The following is a 25,665-nucleotide window of genomic DNA, read 5'->3' on the forward strand; positions in this document are numbered from 1 at the left end:
GTTTGCTTCTGGCAGCCAACATGTAAATGAATGCATCATTAGTACTGCTACTATGGTAGCAGCAGAACCATAGATTCTTATTCAGTGGCCCTGGGTAGCAGCAGTGCATGTCTAAGACTTTTATTGTGAAAGGCCATGATAGTGATTTCACTGTGGCAAAATTTTTGTTAAACTCTGTACACACAATAGAGCCTCCATGTCTTTACTTTGTCATGATGCTGTAATAATCAATGAAACTATTACGCAATTTTGTCAGCAGTTCTGCATTTAGAATCTATTAGCAGCTCTGGTAGATGGAGTTAAGCTACCACAAACTCTACAGATTTAGTTCTTGATTTATTTTTTATTTTATTTAAAAGTACTGTATAGTGTATTGTAAAAATGGCATTACTGTAATTTCCAGACTACAAGCCGCTAATTTTTTTTACACACTTTGAACACTGCAGCTTTTACAATGATGCAGCAAATTTATGGATTTTTACAGGCTTTCTCCTAAGTCGAAATACATCAGTTGATGCTGTCAATTGATTTCCTGAAAGCTGGGCTCCTCATGCAGTGTAAATTCACACACACAGTAAATATAAGGTCTTACCTGTTCCTTTTAGTGGATTCATCATACGTTAATTCCTTGTCGTGGCTGATGAAAAGTCCCTCTCCGGCACTTTGCGCCAGAGTTGCACCATCAGATCGGTCAGCGGAGCGTTCTCACTCTCTCCTCATGCCTTTCCCCTCCGAATCTCTGACGTTGTGCAACAAGTTGAAAAAAGTCACAGCACCTCATTAACAAAACTGTACACCTGGTGTCATGTACCACAGACACTAGGTGATCCTGGCTGCATGCAGTGAAATCTCAAGAAAAGTTAAAATTACTCAGTTCTCCTGCGTAGAGCAGAAACACCATGCGCGTGCTGGATGATATGTGCGTCAATATTTATATGTAACACCTTCAGGGAAAGAAGCATTTGCACTACGTATTTAATTTAAAGTTAAAAAATCTTTCTGTGTAAATATCTCATGTTCGAACGTGGAGACCCACAGCTTATAGAGAAATGTGGCCTATTTATGTACGATTTTTTTTTCTCTTTGTTTTAAAATTGGTGGGTGCGGCTAATATTCAGGTATGCTCTATCGTCCGGAAATTAGGGTAGTTGATGCGTTGCCTCAAGTCTTTTATTATCAGCAACACGGGGTTTGCGGTCACATGATCAAGCCTGAATTTCAGTGTATCACATAGATGTTAAGCTCCCTTTGAGCCCTCAGAAGTACCACTCTTAATTTTTACAACATGCAAAACTACACATTGGTGTCACATTTCTGTCACTTTTGTTCCTTAGGACTGCATTAGTGACAAAAGAGAAGAATATCTGAGGGTGTACAATTAGATGAAGCAGTCTGACTGCTGAAGCGCAGTACCATTGAACCACTCTACAGTAGCTCTGACATTTTGCCAAATGATTATATGGCAATAATCACACAAAATCGAACAGAAACATTTAAAAACTTGATCTGCTTCTTGAAGCTGCTGGTGACATTGCTCTGAATGACCTTATCGTAGAATTGTGTACTCCAGCTCAGAGTAAATAAAACGCCCTGTCCTCCTGAAATTGACCATGTTCTTTCCAAGGTTATGTGACTGTGGTTTATGACTAATGCTGACCGACATGGCAAAAACAGTTGATATTGCTGAAACTGGTTTAAGCTAGGAGAGTTTTTTTATGCATTAACATAGTTAAAAGGTCCTAAGTCATATGCAACAGTTTAATTTTCCTGAATATAAATTAAATATGCTAAATAATTTAATGAATAATTATGCTCATGGTCTTTGCTCATTTTTGGTGAGTGTATTCCTGTAGTTAAGATGTAGTGTGCATATTAGGCCTGAAATGATTTGTTGATTTGCTCGACTAATATGACTAATAAAAGCCATCAAGGCCGATTTTCTTCCTCTTGAGGAAACATTTTATGAGTCGATCTATCATTCTGAAGCAGTGAATGTTAAGTTCAGTGGTTCCCAGCCTATTTTCTTTGCAGACCCCTTATTTGTATCTAAGAAAAGCTGAACACCCCCAAACACACACTGCAAATGAATGAATGATTAATTCTGCTTTTTATCCCCCTGGTATGAAATACGACGGGATATAGCAATTAGCATGGCTGCCTGTCTGTCCGTCCGTCTGTCTGTTGATCTGTCCATTTTCTCTTGTTAGCATGATATCTCAAGAACCAGTCGAGCAATTTCATTCATATTTTGTATAAGGGTGTACTTGGGTGATTCCCCGACACCAGTCGATTATGGTGACTTTGGGGTCAATTTCCAGGTCACGGCGAAATATTCAAGATATTGTCATTGCCACCCGTAGCGCGATATCTCAAGAGCCTGGTGACCAATTTTATTCATATTTAGCATAAGGGTGTATTTGGGTGATCCCCGACACAAGTCAGTTACAGTGACCTTTGGGTCAGTTTCAAGGTCACAGCAAGATATTCAAGATATTGTCATTGCCCTTGTAACTAGGGTTAAAATGATTCCTTGAGTAATTTGATTACTGAAATGCTTCGAGGCAAAATTCTCTGCCTCGAGGCTCTGTTTAATTCACTACTATGTGCGCGATACATGCACAGCATGCTCACCTTTGCTTTTGATGCCGTAAAGCATATGCGATAGGGATGGGCGATATGGCCAAAAATTCATATCACGATACACACTGCAACCTCTTGCGATATCGATATTATCACGATACATAAATTATATAATAAATCATTTCAGAACAGGTTACATAGAACCCTGAGGAAAGCCAAACGACTAAATATATTGAAAGAAAGCTAGAACATAGAATGTAGGCATACAACATTTATTATGCCCCCACTGTAATAATACAGAAAGCTGTAGACATAATGTTGATATAAATAAAAACAAAAACAAAAGAGGTGTCTTTTTAAAGAACAGACACTATACTGAAAATCCTTTCAACATAGTTAAATTTTGTTACCTGAACTGGTACTGTGAAGTAAGTTAATACTTCCAGTATTAGGAATAGCCTTTTTAAATGTATCAGTGTAGTGCACATATACTTCAAATGAAACCATTAAAGTGCAAAATGAAAACATTTTTTTTTTATAAATAAAATACTTCCAGTACTAGGCATAGCCTTTTTACATGTATCAGTGTAGTGCACATATACTTCAAATAAAACCATTAAAGTGCAAAATGAAAACACAATTGGAATACTTACAGTATAAGGCACATATGTAAACTAAACAGCATTTTTTCAAGTATAAAGGTTTATTTGCAGTAGTGCCATGCCATTAACAGCAGAAAAGTGCAAACAGTATAGAAGGCATAAAGTGGCAAAGAACAGAAAATTTGGTGTCTGTAAAAAAAAAAATATACTGAAATCCTTAAGACCATATGAATAATATAAATTTCACACCACCTTTAAAACTTTTGATCTCAGCTGTTGTATAGTAAGATACAACATAAATGTTAAAGCCGGGAACTCACTAAGACTTGTTTACATCATTTGACATTTGTTACGCTCTAAAGATTATTCGCCAGAAATACAAGCTTGTCTACAGTCTCTGGCTTCAACAGAGATCGGTGGCATGTAACTATGTTGCCCCCTGTGCTAAATGCCCTTTCAGAAGGGGCACTTGTGTCCGGGATACAGAGATATTTCTGGGCCAGTCTTGCCACCCTGGGAAAATTAACTTGGTGCAGCCGCCACCAGCCCAGGGGGTCAGTCTCTCCATCAACTGGCATGGTCCTCAGGTAACTTTTTAGCTCCCCTTCGATGGCTTCTCTGTCAGCGAGAGCACCTGTGCCATCAGAGGCCTTTTTGAAAAAGCTTCCCAGGCTCTGTTTGACTTTCTTCGATTCTGTCTCAACAGCAACTTCAGCAGCTTCAACACCAGCAGCTGCAGCTTCTATGCTTGTGTGTGGCTCTGTGACCATTACAGCTTTCCCCGCCAACAGTGACTGAATTTCTGCTACTGCTCTGGTCTTGATGAACATCTTGCGGTCATCAGCTATATATGTATCTTTAAACCGTGCATCGACCAGTGAGGCCATATCAAGCAGGTCAACAGTTTCTGGGTCTGAGTACTTCTCATTTAAGTACTCTAGGATGATCCTTTTCATGTCCTTGGTCAGCTCTGCATCATCATCAGCTGCAGTAAGAACAGTGTTATTGAAAAGGTGGAGAACGGGTTTAATGTATGACACGCTGACATACTGTTCCCCAGACAGCGCATCTGTGAACTCAAGCAGTGGGCCAAGGGTCTTGCTCATGTATTCCAAGACATCTGTATCTTGCCACGTGGGTACCAGGTGTCTGGTTTTCTTGTCTGCTTTCAGTACCTGTGATAGGGCCTTCTCTTGCTCAAGCACCCTCTGGATCATCATCTGTCGTGACCCCCACCTTGTGGGCGTTTCTGTGATGAGACGCTGTAAGGGAAGATTGTGCTCAACCTGGGCTTTCTTCAGTGCTTTTCTTCTTTTCCAAGAGTGGGAAAAGGAACTTACAATCTTCTTGCATAAGGCAACAGCACGGTCAATTCGGGGGTCCTTCACACTTTTTTCTGTTAAGATATTATTTGTTAATTAAATCTCACTCTCCATCTCATGCATGCATGCACACACACACACATGCGCGCGCACACACACACCCGCATACCTACACACACACACACACACACACTTCACTTAACACAAATGCCACAAATATAAAGCATTTACTATACATCTCTAAACACAAATGCAACATTACTATGCCGTATTACATGCACATTTGACTCTTTTACGACAACAAACGCTTGACAGCTGCAACTGCTTATTGCTAACATTAACTTTGAAAATGCCATACACATGCTAACGTGTTAGCATTGGTCCCGTTTTTAAGTTATAAAATACATCTGTTAACTGTTTCAGAAGAACATAACAGGTCGCTTTAACATAAAAAGGTAAATAATACTCACAGCCATATGCTCTTTATGGTTTTAGTGGGGGAAAGCGAAAGAAAAAATGAATCAACGAAGCAATGATCAAAGCACTGGTTCGATCTGCGAATCACTGCTTCGATTGGTTCAAGGTTGAAAGCAAAGCCGCGCTGCAGAAAAGTTGATTACAGACCCGCTGCAGGGTCTGTAATCAATGTAGAGAAATTATAATTTTCCTGACAAACACCCCCAAAAACAACAGCCACTCTGAAGGACCGATAAGGCAATCATTAAGTAAAAAGGTTATTGATGTCGGTGGATCGAATCATTTCTTAATGATACCCGAAAGGAACCGGTTCTCGATATCCATCCCTACTACAGCAGGATGTTAAAATATTATAACATTATGCACTAACCTACCGATGGCGAGGTGCAGCCTATGGCCAAAGCACTGCAGCCTGGTCCAGTCATTCAGAGACGCTGCTTTGACCACGTTCGCTCCATTATCAGTGGTGATGCACACTTGGCTTTCTTCCTTAAAACCCCATGACTCGAGCGTGTCTTTGAGTCCTTGTGCTATCTCCTCGGCCGTATGTTCAGTAGGGGAGTACGACAACTGCAAACACCGGCTGCCAAGATTCCAATCGTCCCTTATATAGTGAATGGTCAGGCTGAGGAAAGGGTCCATGGTTCGGCTCGACCAAAGGTCCGCTGTAGTGGCAAAGTACTTCAAACCACAAAGCTCTCTTTCAACCTTTTCGCGAAGCTCGGAATATAATCTTGGCATCTCTGTTTCTGTAAAGTATTTGCGGCTTGGCAGCTCATATCGTGGCTCAATAGCTCCGATCATGGTTTTAAAGCCACGTCTCTCTACGGTTTGAAAGGGTACCATGTCCTTACACAAGTAAACAATTATAGCCCTCGTAATGTCGTTCCATTGCGGGCTTTTCCGATTGTAAGGAGTACCTTTTGAAAATGATTGTTCAATGGAGGACTGGTTCAGTCTCTGTTGTTTCTGTCCCATGTTCTTGTGACTGTAGCTTGGGGCTGCCTGCATTTGCTGGCACTCTTGGTATTCAGTGGCGTGTTTTGCTTTGAGGTGGTAGAACAGATTAGTTGTATTGCCGGTCTTAGCTAAAACTGTTGCCCCACACATTCTACAGAGTATTGTTTTCTGCTCTTCGTCGGACGGTTTAAATCCAAACCAATTCCAAATAATGGAAGTTGCACCAGTCTTTTTCACGAGTTCTTGTCGCTCCGTTTCGCCTTCCGCCATGTTGTTTGATGCATGCCGCAGCGGGTCGCGGGTAGTTGACATCATCAACATGCGTTACTGCGATAGAGCATGTAATTAAAATCTCTATCATAGACCATTTTTATATTGTTTATATCGCGCATTACTAATATGCGAAGCACGAAATGCAAAAAACAGACACGGATGCAGATGAAAATGGTAAGCGGCAGGGAGCACAAAATAACCCATGGAGGAAACACCAGAATCTGTCGAAAGTGTGCGACCATTATCAATTAAACCAAAAGAGAAACACAGTAAATGCATGTACTGCAACACTGAATTAGCTTTCCTTCCATAACAGCACTTCTTCCATGCTATAGCACCTGAGCCGAAAACTTCCACTGTATGTAGTGGATGCGTACCGAGCCTGCCAAGCGGACCCAACAGGTAATGTTAATGTCACGTTCACAAAAGTATTTAATTTAGATCTGTGATTGCAAGTGGGATGGGTATTGTTAAGAATCTATAAAGTATTCGTTATTCATTTCACATTGTGCTGGAGATAGCTGGTGGTCGTAGATAGCTGTGACTGCTTGCTGTTTTCGTCTTGCGAACGCTCCGCTGAGGAAATGAGATTAGTCCGACTATTTACCCAGACTGACAACAAATGAGTAAAGTAAGTACTTTTATGCAGTTTTTGTGTTTTTTTTGGTTTTTTTTGAGGGATTTTGTGAATGCAGAAACGTGCTCCCATGATATTTTTAAACAAACGAACCCTCGTGCACGCTCCGCTGAGGAAACGAGATTAGTTGCCTAATCAATGGGTCAGTCTGATGATTTAGCCAGACTGACGACAAATATGAGTAAAGTAAGTATTTTTATGTAATTTTTTGTGGTTTCTTGAGGCATTTTGTGAATGCAGAAATGTGCTCCAAACTCAAAAAGCGCTTCTGTGATATAAAACCAAACGTACCCTCTCTTCTACTGTGGCATTTAATGGCAGCCAGCATCCTTATTGTTGCATTGCTGCCACCTTCTGCATCAGTCCGTTATAACAGTAGTAAACCCTCTCAAAAGCCAACACTTCCCCCTCCCACTTTAATTTAATCTTTATTTATCCAGGTTAGTCCCACTAAGATCAAGATCTCTTTTACAAGGGAGACCTGGACAATGATAAAGTTTCCAATTCACCTAACTTGCTCATCCTATGTCTGAAATACTTCCAACAGAAACTTCTTTCAGGCCTAATGTGGCAATATGTTTTAAGGTTTTTTTGGTCATATTTTTTATCATCTTTAAAATTAATCCAGAATATGCCAGTGCCACTTAAATGGACCCCTTTTCTTTCTTTAAAGAAGCAGCCACCAGTTAAGCCGCAAGAGTCTGCCAATAAAAACATTTCTTTTAAGAGGAGTTGAATTGGTTGTTCATTAAACTGACTTATTTTCTCTGTCACATATTACTGTTAAATTAAGGTTAAGTAAATTAATGAAATTAAATCAATTTCTTTATCCGATTACTCGATTAATCACCAGAATAATCGATAGAATAGTCAGTTACTAAAATAATCGATAGCTGCAGCCCTACTTGTTACCATGATAACATAAGAGCCAGTTGACCAATTTAATTCCTGTTTAGCATAAGGGTGTACTTGGGTGCTCCCCTGACACTTTGTATTACTCCTGTTGTTTTTGCAAAAAATGAACTTTAACCCTTGTAACTTCACTTTGTGTTACTCTTGTTGTTTTTGCAAAAAATGGACTTTAACCCTTGTAACTTTAATTATACCACCCCCTTTTTTTTTTCTTTTTGCTTCATCCAAAGAAAAATGATTATCTTTCAGTTTGGGACTATTATTGGCTATCCAGTAAGTGAGTTTTTATGATGAATTTATGTAAAATATGCACGTTTTAATTTTGATAAGACATAACCTTGTGACAGCCCACCCCGCATGTTTGCCCCCCCATGCCCCCCACGCTGGAAAGCAGGGAGCATTTTAAAATCTGAGTCACTTACTGTAGCTTATTGATGTAAAGTAAAAAAAAATGTGGCATTGAAAACTTCTGGGAACTGGGGGCGTGGTTCCTCCTTGGAATTGTTTTTGTATATTTTAAAGTTGAATGCATCAGTCTGGTGCACTTTGAGAGCTAAAATAAGAACTATGAAGAGCTTTGTGTTTTTATAAATAATTTTTTGCTCAAGTAGTTACTTAATTAGAAATGCATTGGTTGTGGAGATGTGAATGATCATTCAGGAAAAATACCACACCAACAAAACATGAATAAAAATATTTTTGGTGAATTGTCAAACTATGGTGGTATGCCACGATGTAGGTAGTTAATAGAAAACATTGTGATTTTTACATCAGATGGCAGAATAAGGAAATCAGAATGTCCAAAGAAACATTTCAATGCATTCATGCAGCAGAGTGCTGTCATGTCTAATAGTGCTAGTATTGGAAATATTCACACAGTGAGCCCAAAGGACTCTTTCATTTTTAAATAATCAAACTGATAAGTGTTTAATGAGCAGTAATCTGTTTGAATGAAAGAGCTGCATAAAGACCTCTAAGAAATTCTTATTATAATTAATTAATTTGCTGAAAAAATTGCTAGCATTAGAATCTGAAACCATATTCTTCTCATGTTCAGTTATATTACTTTAGTGCTCCCAGTATTTGACTAATGCTGCAGTTATATTAGGAATTCATGAGCAAATATGCAATGTTACATCTGCCAGGTGAATCGTTTATTGAAATCACTAAATGGCTAGCAGCTTGACATTATCCAGTGAATACATATTGGCAGAATTAATTTGCTTGCAGATAAGTTTAACTTGCTCATTTCTATGCACGTATACATAGGTAAATAAGCTACCATGAAAGGACCTTGTAAATTAAGGTTACTCTCCAGGCTGTGCACAAACAAACAGATAAACAAACAGGGGAGAAAGCAGAACCTCCTCCCAACTTCAGTGGCAGAGGTAATGATGCCAATTAAAAAATTTGGTCAAATATCCATGAATTTAAAGTAATCATTTCAGCATATCCAGAGCACTTTGCCTGTGCTGTTCTCTCTCACAATCTTCTGTGGAGCAGATGCTATTTTATTGATTTGATTGATTTGACAGCATTGTAATCATCTTTTTTATCTTAATGGTAGTCACCTGGCAGCAGTACTGTGACATTTTGGACATGTGGTGCATTTTTCTGTGCAAGATCCAGCACATAGGTCTCTGAGTGTTGAGGACCTAGGTGGCTGGAGAAGGCCATGGTGATGTCCATGTTTCACCTGACTACGAGACTGATGGTTATTTTATAGATGGGGGAATTGACTGGTTGTCTAAGTAAGTGGTCGCCATCCAAGACCCAGGGTGTTTTCATGGTGTTGTAGATGCGGTGAAGCATGGCACCAGCACATGCTCCTAAACTTAACTCTGTGAAACTATAGCAGGCTGCCACATTTTAAATACTTCATGGGAAAACCTGAGTGATGCATGCTGGTGGTCTATGCTGTCTAGTAGGTGTAGGCAACCAATGTAGCCCTACAGTCCAGTCCAATCCAGTCCAATCCACCTTTATTTGTATAGCACATTTTAAGAAACAACAAGATTACCAAAGTACTGCACAACAGGTAAAATATAAAAAATAAAATGAACTTAAAATACAGTAGATTAAAAACATATAAAAACAAAAGGAAGATATCAGATAAGATAAAACAGTAGATGATAAGAATACAGTAAAAACAGAGACAGAAGACCACACAACTCTCATGCAGTATTAAAAGCCATGGAATAAAAATAAGTTTTTAAATGGGATTTAAAAGTGTCCAGGTTGGGGGCCATTTTGATGAGTGGGGAGCTAATTCCATAATTTAGGAGCCACCACTGGAAAAAGCACAGTCCCCCCTCCCGGTCTTTTGTCTGCTTTTTGGCACAGCAAGACAGAGCTGATCAACGGCTCTCAATACTCTTGTGGGGGCGTAGATATGTATAAGATCAGCAATATACTGAGGTGCCAGGCCATTTAGTGACTTAAAAACAAACAATAAAATCTTAAAATTTATTCTGAAACAGACAGGGAGGCAGTGGATAGAAGCAAGAATGGGGGTTATGTGATCATGCTTATGAGTACCTGTTAAAAGACGAGCAGCTACGTTTTGAACTAAGTCTAAGTGGGCAAGGGAGGTCTGACTAATGCCATTACACAGTGCATTACAGTAGTCCAAATGGTTGAGATAAAAGCATGAATCATACACTCAAAATCATTAAAAGATACGACATCTACGACATACGACATCAGCAACATCTAAAGGAGCGGAGGTCATAGTCATCACAGGGATTTAAAGACTTTGTAGGCCCATTTCAGTTTTTCGATATGAGGGGTGGGAAACTTGATATAGTATTATGGGATTCCCTCTCTCACTATTATACGTTGCTTCTATCCCTCTCATCTCCTGCTGTCTGTGTGTGGGAGGCACTGCAACAGCGAGACAGCCAGTTGAAGTTAATGGCCTTGTTCACACCATGACAATTTAGTCAGCGTATGCCGGCGTACAAAAAAATATGCCAGATATGCTGGCGTAAATGTAATATGTTTTGTGTAAGTTAAGAGCATGTTGAAGCACGCTGGTATATATCGTAGTATGGCAAGTTCGTCAAAAATTTTTGGCATGCACAGTATTTTCAAGGCATGCCAGCGTATGGCTGATATGTCCTGCACATGCAGTCCTTAAGTTGTAGGCAAGTTATGCAATTGCTGACACACATTTCTTGTAAGTTACTCATAAGTCGAAATGCGTCCATTGATGCTGTCCATTGATTGGCTCACCAACTGAAAGCTGCAGTCCTCATGCAAGTGTTTCAAATATTAAAACCATTCACACACAGACTAAATATAAAGTGTTAATCTTACCTCTTCGTTTCAGTCAGATTCCTCATAAAAGGCCACCCCGAAATGCCCTGAAATGTCAGATTTTACAATGCCAAGGGGAGGTGATGGTCTAGTGGTTAACCATTGGGCTGGAGACCAGAGGATTCTTGGTTCAAATCCCAGCCTGACCAGAAAATCACGAAGGGCCCTTGGGCAAGGTCCTTAATCCCCTAGTTGCACCCGGTGTGTAGTGGGCCCTTGCATGGCAGCAGCCTCACATCGGGGTGAATGTGAGGCATTGATGTGTAAAGCACTTTGAGCGTCTGATACAGATGGAAAAGCGCTATATAAATGCAGTCCATTTACAGATGTCATAAGTCATGAGGGAGCATGCCATTGGCATGCTCAGTGCTGGGATGTCGACTAGAGTTGTTGCTGCACAGTGTAATGTCCACATCTCTACCATCAACAACTTGAGACATCAGTTTCAACACTTTGGGACAAAAGTCATGCAACCACCCCAGGATCGGTTTATCTAACTCCTCCAGAAGAGTGGGACAATATTCCACAGGTCACAGTTGACAACCTTGTGAGGTCCATGCACGGGAGATGTACTGCACTGCGAGGTGCAAAAGGAGTCTACAGAAGATACTAACTTGTGAATTTTGACACATTACTGACCCCCCCGATGTTGCTTTTCTAATTTTGTTCAGAGTACATATATTACTGGGAAAATCATTCCGCTGAATGCGGTTCTCTGTGTTGCCAGTGGAACTGTGAAGACATTCATCCTGCAGAGCCTCAAATCCACAAATTACACGATTTTTCCACTGGACAAAATATTTCAGTAGCTAACTAATCCTTTTGCTCTCTGGTCAAAGTGTGACAACACCTTTTCCTATCTCATATGTTAAATGAACCAACCTCTAATCCACCTTATCCACCACTTTTAATCATCACTGACTGCTGCCATTAGCATCTGTGGTTTGTTTCTGATGAAGTTTTGTTTGAAGTCCTGACCAGGTGAAGGTTGCACCTGCTCTGAAGTGTCAACTCTATTACTTTTTATATGCAAACACCCTGCTTGAAGGGACATGATGAGGAGTCTACTTTGCTTTCTTTCAGTGATATTTTCACTCTGCTAATCAAATATAGGTGGTGGATGTGAATTTGAGATGCATATATGCACCTCAGTTGAAGCATGTTGCTACCCATGTGTTGCTTCCCTTCTTTCGGTCACTGGTCATGAGTTGTTTTCCTGTCCAGATGATCAGTTTGTCTGTTTTTGTGGTGTTTCGCATCATTTTACATCTCCTGATAAAACGGATGAAAGCTAAACTGTTAGCATCTGTTTTTATGCCAAAGCCTTTAATGCTTTTGAACAGCTGGCAGCGTTTTCCAGTCTGGGCAGAGTGTGGGACAGTTAATGTCATGACATCAACTAAATGCCGAACAGTTTACAAGTGTAAAAATGCATGTTTTAGATGAGAATTTTGACGTAATTTTTCTGCCTTAACTCAGTCTGTGTATGTGTATGCGCACGTCCATTTACACAAGTTGCATATGGACTGTTTGAGTTTACCTGTTGTGGTGCCTCTGTCCTTTTTATTGTTTTGCATTTCTAGAATGGTCACAGTTATGCACAGAATTTTACTGTGTAAAGGCACGCTCCTCCTCCCCTACCTCGATCATCACTGTTCCCTCTCATTTGTGATAAGGTGGACTTGAATCCTGCCCATTGGGGGGGGGGCGAGAGAATGGCCGTCTCCTATTTTACATCATTATTGTATGGCCTTGCCTTACAATATAAAGCGCCTTGGGGCAACTGTTTGTTGTGATTTGGCGCTATATAAAAAAAAAATTGATTGAAAAAAATTGATTGATTTGAAGACGGGCGCTGAAGGGGTAAAATATGATGCAGTTTTTCTACATCCAGGGACAGCCCTCAGGTGTCCCCAGCAGAAATATGGCACTTTCTCTGAGTTTTTGGGCAAATTACACGGCAAACACAGTGAAAAAGCAAAGAAAAAGTGACGATGCGGTGGAAAGTGGTCATGTGTTGTGATTTGTTTGACCCGGAGCTCAAACATGTTGAGGTGGATAACTTTCACTCTCCCAGATGAATAATTTCTGCCACTGTTGTATATACACTCATCCCTACCTGCACTCCATTCTTTACCTCTAACACACTCTCCATTACTTTGTACAGGTGACCCCAAGTATTTAAACTCATCCATGTTCACCACCTCTACCACACCATTCTACCATGCCCCTTCTCATTCACACACATGTATTCTCTCTCTTGCTCCTACTGACTTTCCTTCACCTTCTTTTCTGTGCATACATCCAACTCTCCAGGCTTGCCTCAGCCCACTCCCTCCTCTGACTACAGATCATAATGCATCTGCAAACATTAAAAATAATCATCCTTGGATGCTCCTGTTTGATGTCATCTGTTAGACTACCCATTACTATTTCAAAAAAGAAAGAGCTCAGACCAGATCCTTGATGCAACCCTACGTCCACCTTGAACCCATCACACTGTCCTCATATAGTATAGCCTGCACCATCATCACATAAAGATCTGCCACTCCCAACTTCCGAGTACAATTCCGTAGCTCCTTTCACAACACACTAACTTAATCTTTCTTTACATCCACAGAACATACAATGCAACTCCTGGTCTTTTCTGTACTTTCCATTTAACACTCTCAAAGAAAACATTGCATTCTTCATGTACTTTCTCTACATGAAACCACATTGATGCTCACAGATCCTCACCTCTCTCAGCTGAGACAAGAGAGGTAAGGATAAGTAATATAAGCTGAAGTGCAGAGTAATAAGAACCCTAAATTTATGTGAACTAGGCTTGGGGCTAACTGTACCCCCAACCCTAATCCTGACCCAGGCTGAGGTCTTTACCTGGGCCAGGTTCTCTTGTCACCTTTATTTTGGTTTGATATTCAACAACCCAAGCTTGTTCCATCCTGTCGTGTATGCGGTGAAGCGTGGCACCGGGGCATGCTTCCAGACTTTACATAAAACAACCACCATTGTTTGACATGTTTGACTTGTACACTGGAAAACACAAGCTACAAGCTAATTAGCTCATTCAGGTGTCTGTTAGTACTTGATTGGCTGCACACCTTAATGAGCCAATCAGCTTGTGGCAGAGCAGGGAGAGATGGAAAATGTGTAGGTTAGGTGGTACTTGAGAATCACGTTGAGAACTACTGCAGTAAATGATGCTGGAAAGACAAGCTTCTTTAAACCAAGCTTTAAGATTTGAAGGTGCCAAATGAGGCATTCTCGGAAGAAGATAATGTTGGAGTTCCTTGACTGGCTGTTTGTGGCTGGCTCCAGAAGGGGAGCAGGTTCCCATAGGAGCCCATGTTTAAATGTCCAATGTTAGAGGACAAAAAAAGTTTTTGCTCTCTATAGATAGTTCCTCTCCATGATAGGGGTGCGTGTGTGTGTTAAGGGGATGTTTTTCCCCCCCAACATCTTAGTTTAAGAAAGTTTAAGCCATAAAATTGTATATAATTAGGGGCATGGCCACTTTGAGCGACAACTCGCTGAGCTGAGACTTCAGAATGTCACTTGCTCAGGAGCCGCTAGCTGCAGCCGCTAGCTGTTATGGAGGGCTGTGTATGTTATTTTGAGCATTTTATGACAAATGTCTGTAATAGTATGGATTGTTGTGTGGTTACTTCTTCTGATAGATAATCTAAGACAACTGTGCTGCAGATTTTCTTTATATTTAATGTTGCATGCTAACTACGGATGGGTATTGATAAGATTTTATCTATCAATGCTATTATCAATTCTGCTTATCGATCCGATTCCTTATCGATTCCCTTATCGATACCTCTTGTGAATTTTGTACTAAAAGTAGGCTTTACAGGTTTTCTGTGTATTTCATTGAGTCTTAAAGTAAATAAATACGAAATTGGTCACTGTATCCTTGATCTCTGGACATAAATAAAAATAAACAAAACAATGTTTCGCTGTGAAGTTATTAATTCCGACTGGACTCTATCGTTCTAACTTGGCTCGGCAGAGAGCCGCGCAGTGTTTGGAGCTGTGTGAACAGAACGGAGGACGATTCTCGTTTCTTTCTCGCAACAAGACAGGAGTCCCAGTTAGTAACTTTAATCTGCACAAAAGTGACTCACGATTTCACATGTTCAGGGATGTGGAAAGTGGTGAAAAACAAAAAAAGCTGAAACCCAAAATTACCCCCCAACACCACCTGCACGAAAATGTTTGAATTCTAGAAGCTTTGAAATGCAATCTGGGGCTATTCCAGACAATAAACTGCAGTGAGTGCAGCGTCCATTTTGGTGAGGGAAAAAAAACAACTTTCCTTATTCAAATTCAGTAGTATTCTGCTCTTATTAGGATGCAGCAGTTTTCTAGCTTGGCAGATAGTTCTGGAGGAAATCACTGAAGAAATGAACACATTTAAAATATGGTTTGACCGAAACAAACTGTCATTAAACTTAAATAAGACAGGGATGAAATGGAGGTGTAAGAGTCACTAGGTGTTCACAGGAAACACTTATTTATTTCTGTATGTATGTATTTATTTATGTATGTTCATTGTTAGTTGGTTTTATATTTTCTGTTGTGTTTTTATTCAGGTTCTTTTTTGTCTCTTTCTCTAAAATTGTATATAATCATTAGATAGTTATTATTACTATTGTTGTGCTTGCTATTATTATTAATATATAAACAAAAAAATTTAAAAAATATTACAATTTATAATACATTTGACTCTTTTACAACAACAAACGCTTGACAGCTGCAACTGCTTAATGCTAATTTTAACATTGAAAATGCCATAGACATGCTAACGTGTTAGCATCGGCCCCATTTTTAAGTTATAAAATACATCTATCAACTGTTTCAGAAGACCATAACAGGTCGGTTTAACATAAAAAAGGTAAATAATACTCACAGCCATATGCTCTTTAGGGTTTTAGCAGGGGAAAGCGAAAGAAAAAAATTAACCAACGAAGCAGTGATCGAAGCACTGCTTTGATCTGCGAATCACTGCTTTGATTGGTTCAAGGTTCAAAGCAAAGCCGCGCTGCAGAAAAGTTGATTACAGACCCGCTCCCGCTACAGGGTCTGTAATCAATGTAGAGAAATGATCATTTTCCTGACAAACACCCCTAAAAACAACGGCCATTCTGATGGACCGATAAGGGAATCGTTAAGTAAAAAGGTTATTGATGTTGGTGGATCGAATCATTTCTTAACGATACCCGAAAGGAACCGGTTCTCAATACTCATCCCTAATGCTAACAGCCTTAGCAGTTTCAGCAGCTATTGGTAGCATGATCCATTAGGTCTCAATAATCCACAATCACTGAGAAAATAAGTGGGTCATAATTTTTAATGCCCACACCAAAGCAAATTATGTCAACCACTGCTCAGTCCCCAAAAATATGATTTAATAAACACCCCAGCTTAAGCATGTTAGCTTAGACATAAATAAACACACACCAATTAGCTAAACTGCAGGATTGTCTTACAGACATAAAGACATGGATGACCTCTAATTTCCTGCTTTTAAACTCAGATAAAACTGAAGTTATTGTACTTGGCCCCACAAATCTTAGAAACATGGTGTCTAACCAGATCCTTACTCTGGATGGCATTACCCTGACCTCTAGTAATACTGTGAGAAATCTTGGAGTCATTTGTGATCAGGATATGTCATTCAAAGCGCATATTAAACAAATATGTAGGACTGCTTTTTTGCATTTACGCAATATCTCTAAAATCAGAAAGGTCTTGTCTCAGAGTGATGCTGAAAAACTAATTCATGCATTTATTTCCTCTAGGCTGGACTATTGTAATTCATTATTATCAGGTTGTCCTAAAAGTTCCCTAAAAAGCCTTCAGTTAATTCAAAATGCTGCAGCTAGAGTACTGACAGGGACTAGAAGGAGAGAGCATATCTCACCCATATTGGCCTCTCTTCATTGGCTTCCTGTTAATTCTAGAATATAATTTAAAATTCTTCTTCTTACTTATAAGGTTTTGAATAATCAGGTCCCATCTTATCTTAGGGACCTCGTAGTACCATATCACCCCAATAGAGCGCTTCGCTCTCAGACTGCAGGCTTACTTGTAGTTCCTAGGGTTTGTAAGAGTAGAATGGGAGGCAGAGCCTTCAGCTTTCAGGCTCCTCTCCTGTGGAACCAGCTCCCAATTCAGATCAGGGAGACAGACACCCTCTCTACTTTTAAGATTAGGCTTAAAACTTTCCTTTTTGCTAAAGCTTATAGTTAGGGCTGGATCGGGTGACCCTGAACCATCCCTTAGTTATGCTGCTATAGACGTAGACTGCTGGGGGGTTCCCATGATGCACTGTTTCTTTCTCTTTTTGCTCTGTATGCACCACTCTGCATTTAATCATTAGTGATCGATCTCTGCTCCCCTCCACGTGTCCATGTCTTTTCCTGGTTCTCTCCCTCAGCCCCAACCAGTCCCAGCAGAAGACTGCCCCTCCCTGAGCCTGGTTCTGCTGGAGGTTTCTTCCTGTTAAAAGGGAGTTTTTCCTTCCCACTGTAGCCAAGTGCTTGCTCACAGGGGGTCGTTTTGACCGTTGGGGTTTTACATAATTATTGTATGGCCTTGCCTTACAATATAAAGCGCCTTGGGGCAACTGTTTGTTGTGATTTGGTGCTATATAAAAAAAAAATTGATTGATTGATTGATTAGAATGTCAGCAACTCGAAGGCGGGAGGCGTGATCAGGTTTCATTTGTCCTGTCTACGTTATGCAGGGTGTCACCCATGCGCCACCTCTCTATCTAAATACGTTTTAGTCATGACGTAGGCAAAGTAAGCGCTGCTAACGTAGCGACACCCAGAGCGGCAGTGTTGGGTCTCGATGGAAAACCTATGGGTGATGTCACACAAAGTTTGCCCAGTGTATAGGCCCTTTCATATTAATGGGTACATAGTGAAAAATGGGTATTAATAGTGAAATTGTGATATTCTGTGAATTACAGTTTGTTTAGTTTATTTCTGTAATATCAGTTTTGTTGTACATCAGACCCCCGTGGTGAATAATCGTGCCACTTATCCATGGCTGGAAATATGCCTGTTACGCTGTTTTTGGAACATAACACCTTTGAACTTATTTACAAGACATTTCGCAGACATTAGTGTGGTAACGCCACAGGCTGGTCTAGCTAGCTGCAAAACTCTTTCATTTTTCTATAAATATTACCTCTTTGTCATATATTATGTAAAAGCTAGCGAGAAATAAAAACTTCTAAAACTGAAAATGCTGTTTTTGTAACATGGTAACACCTCTGGAGTCATTCACAAGACATTTCGCGGACATCAGCGTGCCGTGCACGCTAACTTCCACTAACTCAAAGCCAACTTATGCTCTTGTAGATGTAAAAACCAGTCACCATTTGTTTTATTATACTTCTGTGTAGTTATAAATAAAATAATCTTCACGGACGATTCGTTCATGTGCGCACATGGAAAACCTGTCTGCTGCTGCTGCTGCTGCTGCTGCTGTTCTCCCCTCGAACTCTCCCCAGAAAGGAAGAGTCTGACACATCAGAGGAGGAGTTTTAAGGTTGATATAAGACTGACTTTTGGTTGTGCAAGTAACTTTTTTTGGTGCAAGTAATTTTTTGTTACTAGCACCAGTGCAAGTAGGTTAAAAATGTATTTCGACTCCTGTTTTATCTCATTTCCACAGACTGTGTGTCAGTCTAGTTTCAAGCTCTGTGCTGGAGGCATGGTTTTACTCCTGCAGTGCAGGTGTGGCTAGACTCTCAATCTGCTGGCTGTGTGTCTCAGGCGGAAAGAGGAAAGAGCGAACCAGGCAGTTGAAGCGAGCAACCACATTATACCAATCAGAAATTTTGGAAGCAAAAATGGAATTGGTTAATTTACTATTTTGTTCCAAAACATGAACCTAAAAGTGAATGTGTCATGACATTGCATTTGCATTAAATCGCTGTCCATGAATGAAATCGGTATGTATTATAGTTTATACAGAAAATGCCTCTAATTTATAAGTTGTGTTTTGTGCACATTAGTATAAATTGTCACAGATGAGATGTTCACCAAATAGCATCACTTCGTATATTGATTTCAAATCGGTGCAGAGTGAGGTTTTATGAGATGCTGTCATTTGTGCAAAAATAAAACAAACTTAAAATTGACAAAGTATTGAAGGGAGTCTGGCTCCAAACATCTCGCGACATATAAACAAAACATTTAATGCCTTACACAGTAATGACAATTCATAAAGGTTAAATAAAAAAAGAAAGTTTCTAGTTACATTTTGTCTCACAGTGCCAACGTGTGTGATGGCAGCTATCTGCTGCTACCAAATGAAATCTCCTGTAACGGACCATAACAAAAATATGAATCTTGTCCATTTATTTAATGCTGGCAGAGATTTTTTTTTTCAACTAAAGTACTTCTTATCACCCTTTGAAATTTCATTAAAAAAATGTCCCCTCCAAATCATGGCTCCAAAAAACAGAAAAGATGAAACACCACCAGATTTATTCCTTTTTACAGTTACCTTACAAAATACCTGACCTACATTTTAAAGGGCTAAAATTAGATACAGTGTGTCAACAGTGTTGTGCATGTTACAAAACGTGACTTATCCATTACAAATTTTGTCCCTTCCAAGACAACAAAGCCTGGGGCCTATAAATACTAATGTTGAAGGTACTTCACCTTACACATTCCTGGGAACAGTGCAGGGAACATGCTTTCACCTGAAGTAAGAATCACTTGCTTGATTATTAAAGATTAGAATTATTGATGTCTCCTTTTCAAACATTTGAGAGATGAATGCATCCGAGTCCAATGGAATATACATTTCTGCTTTTGTTACGGATTTATAATATAGCACCTTCAATTGCACCACAGACTAAAACAGTTAAATGTGGTCTATTAAACATTAGGTCTCTTTCTTCTAAGTCCCTGTTGGTAAATGATATAATAATTGATCAACGTATTGATTTATTCTGCCTAACAGAAACTTGGTTACAGCAGGATGAATATGTTAGTTTAAATGAGTCAACACCCCCGAGTCACACTAACTGTCAGAATGCTCATAGCACGGGCCGGGGCGGAGGATTAGCAGCAATCTTCCATTCCAGCTTATTAATTAATCAAAAACCTAGACAGAGCTTTAATTCATTTGAAAGCTTGTCTCTTAGTCTTGTCCATCCAAATTGGAAGTCCCAAAAACCAGTTTTATTTGTTATTATCTATCGTCCACCTGGTCGTTACTGTGAGTTTCTCTGTGAATTTTCAGACCTTTTGTCTGACTTAGTGCTTAGCTCAGATAAGATAATTATAGTGGGCGATTTTAACATCCACACAGATGCTGAGAATGACAGCCTCAACACTGCATTTAATCTATTATTAGACTCTATCGGCTTTGCTGAAAAAGTAAATGAGTCCACCCACCACTTTAATCATATTTTAGATCTTGTTCTGACTTATGGTATGGAAATAGAAGACTTAACAGTATTCCCTGAAAACTCCCTTTTGTCTGATCATTTTTTAATAACATTTACATTTACCCTGATGGACTACCCTGCAGTGGGGAATAAGTTTCATTACACTAGAAGTCTTTCAGAAAGCGCTGTAACTAGGTTTAAGGATATGATTCCTTCTTTATGTTCTCTAATGTCATATACCAACACAGAGCAGAGTAGCTACCTAAACTCTGTAAGGGAGTTAGAGTATCTTGTCAATAGTTTTACATCCTCATTGAAGACAACTTTGGATGCTGTAGCTCCTCTGAAAAAGAGAGCTTTAAATCAGAAGTGTCTGACTCCGTGGTATAACTCACAAACTCGTAGCTTAAAGCAGATAACCCGTAAGTTGGAGAGGAAATGGCGTCTCACTAATTTAGAAGATCTTCACTTAGCCTGGAAAAAGAGTTTGTTGCTCTATAAGAAAGCCCTTCGTGAAGCTAGGACATCTTTCTACTCATCACTAATTGAAGAAAATAAGAACAACCCCAGGTTTCTTTTCAGCACTGTAGCCAGGCTGACAAAGAGTCAGAGCTCTATTGAGCTGAGTATTCCATTAACTTTAACTAGTAATGACTTCATGACTTTCTTTGCTAACAAAATTTTGACTATTAGAGAAAAAATTACTCATAACCATCCCAAAGATGTATCGTTATCTTTGGCTGCTTTCAGTGATGCCGGTATTTGGTTAGACTCTTTCTCTCCGATTGTTCTGTCTGAGTTATTTTCATTAGTTACTTCATCCAAACCATCAACATGCTTATTAGACCCCATTCCTGCCAGGCTGCTCAAGGAAGTCCTACCATTATTTAATGCTTCAATCTTAAATATGATCAATCTATCTTTGTTAGTTGGTTATGTACCACAGGCCTTTAAGGTGGCAGTAATTAAACCATTACTTAAAAAGCCATCACTTGACCCAGCTATCTTAGCTAATTATAGGCCAATCTCCAACCTTCCTTTTCTCTCAAAGATTCTTGAGAGGGTAGTTGTAAAACAGCTAACTGATCACCTGCAGAGGAATGGTCTATTTGAAGAGTTTCAGTCAGGTTTTAGAATTCATCATAGTACAGAAACAGCATTAGTGAAGGTTACAAATGATCTTCTTATGGCTTCGGACAGTGGACTTATCTCTGTGCTTGTTCTGTTGGACCTCAGTGCTGCTTTTGATACTGTTGACCATAAAATTTTATTACAGAGATTAGAGCATGTCATAGGTATTAAAGGCATTGCGCTGCGGTGGTTTGAATCATATTTGTCTAATAGATTACAGTTTGTTCATGTAAATGGGGAATCTTCTTCACAGACTAAAGTTAATTATGGAGTTCCACAAGGTTCTGTGCTAGGACCAATTTTATTCACTTTATACATGCTTCCCTTGGGCAGTATTATTAGACGGTATTGCTTAAATTTTCATTGTTACGCAGATGATACCCAGCTTTATCTATCCATGAAGCCAGAGGATACGCACCAATTAGCTAAACTGCAGGATTGTCTTACAGACATAAAGACATGGATGACCTCTAATTTCCTGCTTTTAAACTCAGATAAAACTGAAGTTATTGTACTTGGCCCCACAAATCTTAGAAGCATGGTGTCTAACCAGATCGTTACTCTGGATGGCATTTCCCTGATCTCTAGTAATACTGTGAGAAATCTTGGAGTTATTTTTGATCAGGATATGTCATTCAAAGCGCATATTAAACAAAAATGTAGGACTGCCTTTTTGCATTTACGCAATATCTCTAAAATCAGAAAGGTCTTGTCTCAGAGTGATGCTGAAAAACTAATTCATGCATTTATTTCCTCTAGGCTGGACTATTGTAATTCATTATTATCAGGTTGTCCTAAAAGTTCCCTAAAAAGCCTTCAGTTGCTTCAGAATGCTGCAGCTAGAGTACTGACGGGAACTAGCAGGAGAGAGCATATCTCACCCGTGTTGGCCTCCCTTCATTGGCTTCCTGTTAATGCTAGAATAGAATTTAAAATTCTTCTTCTTACTTATAAGGTTTTGAATAATCAGGTCCCATCTTATCTTAGGGACCTCGTAGTACCATATTACCCCATTAGAGCGCTTCGCTCTCAGACTGCGGGCTTACTTGTAGTTCCTAGGGTTTGTAAGAGTAGAATGGGAGGCAGAGCCTTCAGCTTTCAGGCTCCTCTCCTGTGGAACCAGCTCCCAATTCAGATCAGGGAGACAGATACCCTCTCTACTTTTAAGATTAGGCTTAAAACTTTCCTTTTCGCTAAGGCTTATAGTTAGGGCTGGATCGGGTGACCCTGGACCATCCCTTGGTTATGTTGCTTTAGACGTAGACTGTGTTTCATAATTATTGTATGGCCTTGCCTTGCAATGTGGAGCGCCTTGGGGCAACTGTTTGTTGTGATTTGGCGCTATACAAGAAAAAAGTTGATTGATTGATTGATTTATTTCTGTGACAAGTGACATATTTTATAAATAGAATATGCTATATTTTGACCCCCTGTGACACATTTTGGGTGCCCTTTAACATGGAAGTGCCCATATATACAATCTATATTAGCCAAGGGGCCTCTGTGTGTGTGCGTGCGTGCATGCGTGTGTGTGTATGGCTTCAGTGATGCAGAAACCAGGGAGAGCTGACATTTGCCATTTGGTATGCTTATGTATTTTGGGTCAAGGATGAATGCTACAAAAATGGAAAGTTGATAGGACTAATATTTTTGAGAAATTAGCAATTTTAGCTAACCAGTAAACAGTGGACATTGTGCTGCAATGTACTGCAGATCCCCTGCAATGGATCCCCACGGGCAACACGCTAGTCTGTAGTTTAAACTCGGCTCTGTGCTCACAAGCAGTCTGTTCACCCAGTATGTATAGACTCCAGTTTAGCCCATCATGGCCTGAGTTTTGCTATTTTTAGAATATCTTGAGCAGCCTTCACATCACTATGGCTAAGAAACATATCTTCAGAATTTTCAAGCTAAACTTTGGGTCTTACATCCTTGAGCAAATATGCAGCTCAAGTGAAAGTGTACCTGTGACAGCAGGGTACAACACCTCAATAACAAAAACTTTGTTGCAGCGACCATTTCTTTGGATTTCCATCTAGCTGTTCTTTGACTATTACAACTCATATGCTTGTCTTCTTTGATTAGAGTTAGGGCTTTTATAATATTGAACGTGTGTGATTGTGCTGAATTGATTAGACAATCGGGTGATTATTTGAAAAAGAAATTTGTCCACTTTTCAAATATGATTACGCATGTTCAATTTAAAACAAAAATGACATTTCTGGATTGGTTGTGAGCGTCTGAAAAGTGACATGATGCTTTATTTCCCTAAGATATTGTAATTACTTCCATTAAATGGATGAGGTTACAATTTTGCAATTTTCAATTTCAGTTTCAATTTATTTTCATTTATATAGCGCCAAATCACAACAGAGTTGCCTCAAAGCACTTCACACAGGTAAGGTCTAACCTTACCAACCCCCAGAGCAACAGTGGTAAGGAAAAACTCCCTCTGAGGAAGAAACCTCAAGCAGACCAGACTCAAAGGGGTGACCCTCTGCTCGGGCCATGCTACAAAACATAAATTACAGAACAATTCACAGAACAATTCATGGACGAATATACAAGAAATGCTATTGGCGCACAGGACAGGAGGATCGCCAACACGAACACAACTCCTATCTCTGGATGGAGCTGCACCTTAAACAGAGAGAAAAAAACAGAATCAGACATCAGAAAGACAAGAAATACTGTATAATTTATCAGCATTAAACGACAAGAAAAACAGAGAAATACTAAGGTGATCGCCGGCCACTAGCCCTAAACTTCACTAAAAGACCCAGAATTTAGGTAAAGTTGAGGCCGCGGCCCACTCCAATTACTAATAAAATGAATTAAAAGAGTAAAAAGCGTAAAACAAAACTGTACCAGTATGCTAGCCATATGAAAGGGAAAATAAGTACGTCTTAAGCCTGGACTTGAAAGTCTCCACAGAATCTGACTGTTTTATTGACGCAGGGAGATCATTCCACAGAACAGGGGCACGATAAGAGAAAGCTCTGTGACCCGCAGACTTCTTATTCACCTTAGGGACACAAAGTAGTCCTGCACCCTGAGAATGTAAAGCCTGGGCCGGTACGTAAGGTTTGATTAGGTCAGCTAGGTAGGAGGGTGCCAGTCCATGAATAATTTTATAGGTTAGTAGCAGAAGCTTAAAATCTGATCTCACTGGGACAGGAAGCCAGTGAAGAGATGCCAAAATGGGTGTAATGTGGTCGAACTTTCTGCTTCGTGTCAAAAGTCTGGCTGCAGCATTTTGAACCAATTGGAGACCCCTAATGCTAGACTGCGGTAAACCAGAAAATAGAACATTGCAGTAGTCCAATCTAGAAGAGATAAATGCATGGATCAGGGTCTCAGCATCAGCCATAGACAGGATGGGACGAATCTTCACTATATTTCGCAGGTGGAAGAAAGCAGTCCTAGTAATATTTCTAATGTGGAGGCCAAAGGACAATGAAGGATCAAAAATTACCCCAAGGTTCCTCACTTTGTCAGTGTGATGTATGACACACGAGCCGAGGCTGAGCGTTAACTGGTCAAATCGATGCCGATCTCTCACTGGACCAAGAACCGTCATTTCAGTCTTATCAGAGTTTAAAAGTAGGAGGTTTCTAGACATCCATCTTCTCACTGCTGCAAGGCAATCTTCTAAGGATTTTATGTGAACGAGATTACCAGCAGTTATCGGCATGTATAACTGAGTATCATCTGCATAGCAGTGAAAGGTAATCCCAAAACGCCGCAATATGTGCCCAAGGGGTGCTATATAAAGGGAGAAAAGCAGGGGGCCTAAGACAGACCCCTGTGGAACCCCAAATTTATGTCACTAAGGTTAGAGGTAGTGTTACTGTACAAAACACAGTGAGAACGACTGGTCAAGTATGACGTCAGCCATGCAAGGGCACTCCCAGTAATCCCAAAATGATTTTCCAGCCTATCAAGTAGAATATGATGATCCACTGTATCAAATGCAGCACTAATTGCATGCAACAATTGAATTAATTATTGAATTCCAAATATAGT

General features: G+C 39.8%; 2 protein-coding genes across 3 annotated transcripts in view; one reads left to right on the forward strand and one right to left on the reverse strand.

The window, feature by feature from the left end:
- foxn2a (forkhead box N2a) overlaps window positions 1-25,665 on the forward strand; it is a 92,378-nt gene that overhangs the window by 21,467 nt on the left and 45,246 nt on the right. The gene's annotated exons all lie outside the window — the stretch shown is intronic.
- LOC117522950 (zinc finger BED domain-containing protein 1-like) lies at window positions 3,539-5,827 on the reverse strand. The gene is made up of 2 exons (XM_034184371.1): window positions 5,356-5,827; window positions 3,539-4,578 (listed from the first exon to the last, which is right to left on the reverse strand). Exons 1-2 carry the CDS (start codon window positions 5,825-5,827, stop codon window positions 3,539-3,541), a joined length of 1,512 nt encoding a protein of 503 aa, XP_034040262.1.

Source organism: Thalassophryne amazonica, chromosome 13 (genome assembly GCF_902500255.1).
Source record: "Thalassophryne amazonica chromosome 13, fThaAma1.1, whole genome shotgun sequence".
Taxonomy (NCBI): Eukaryota; Metazoa; Chordata; class Actinopteri; order Batrachoidiformes; family Batrachoididae; genus Thalassophryne; species Thalassophryne amazonica.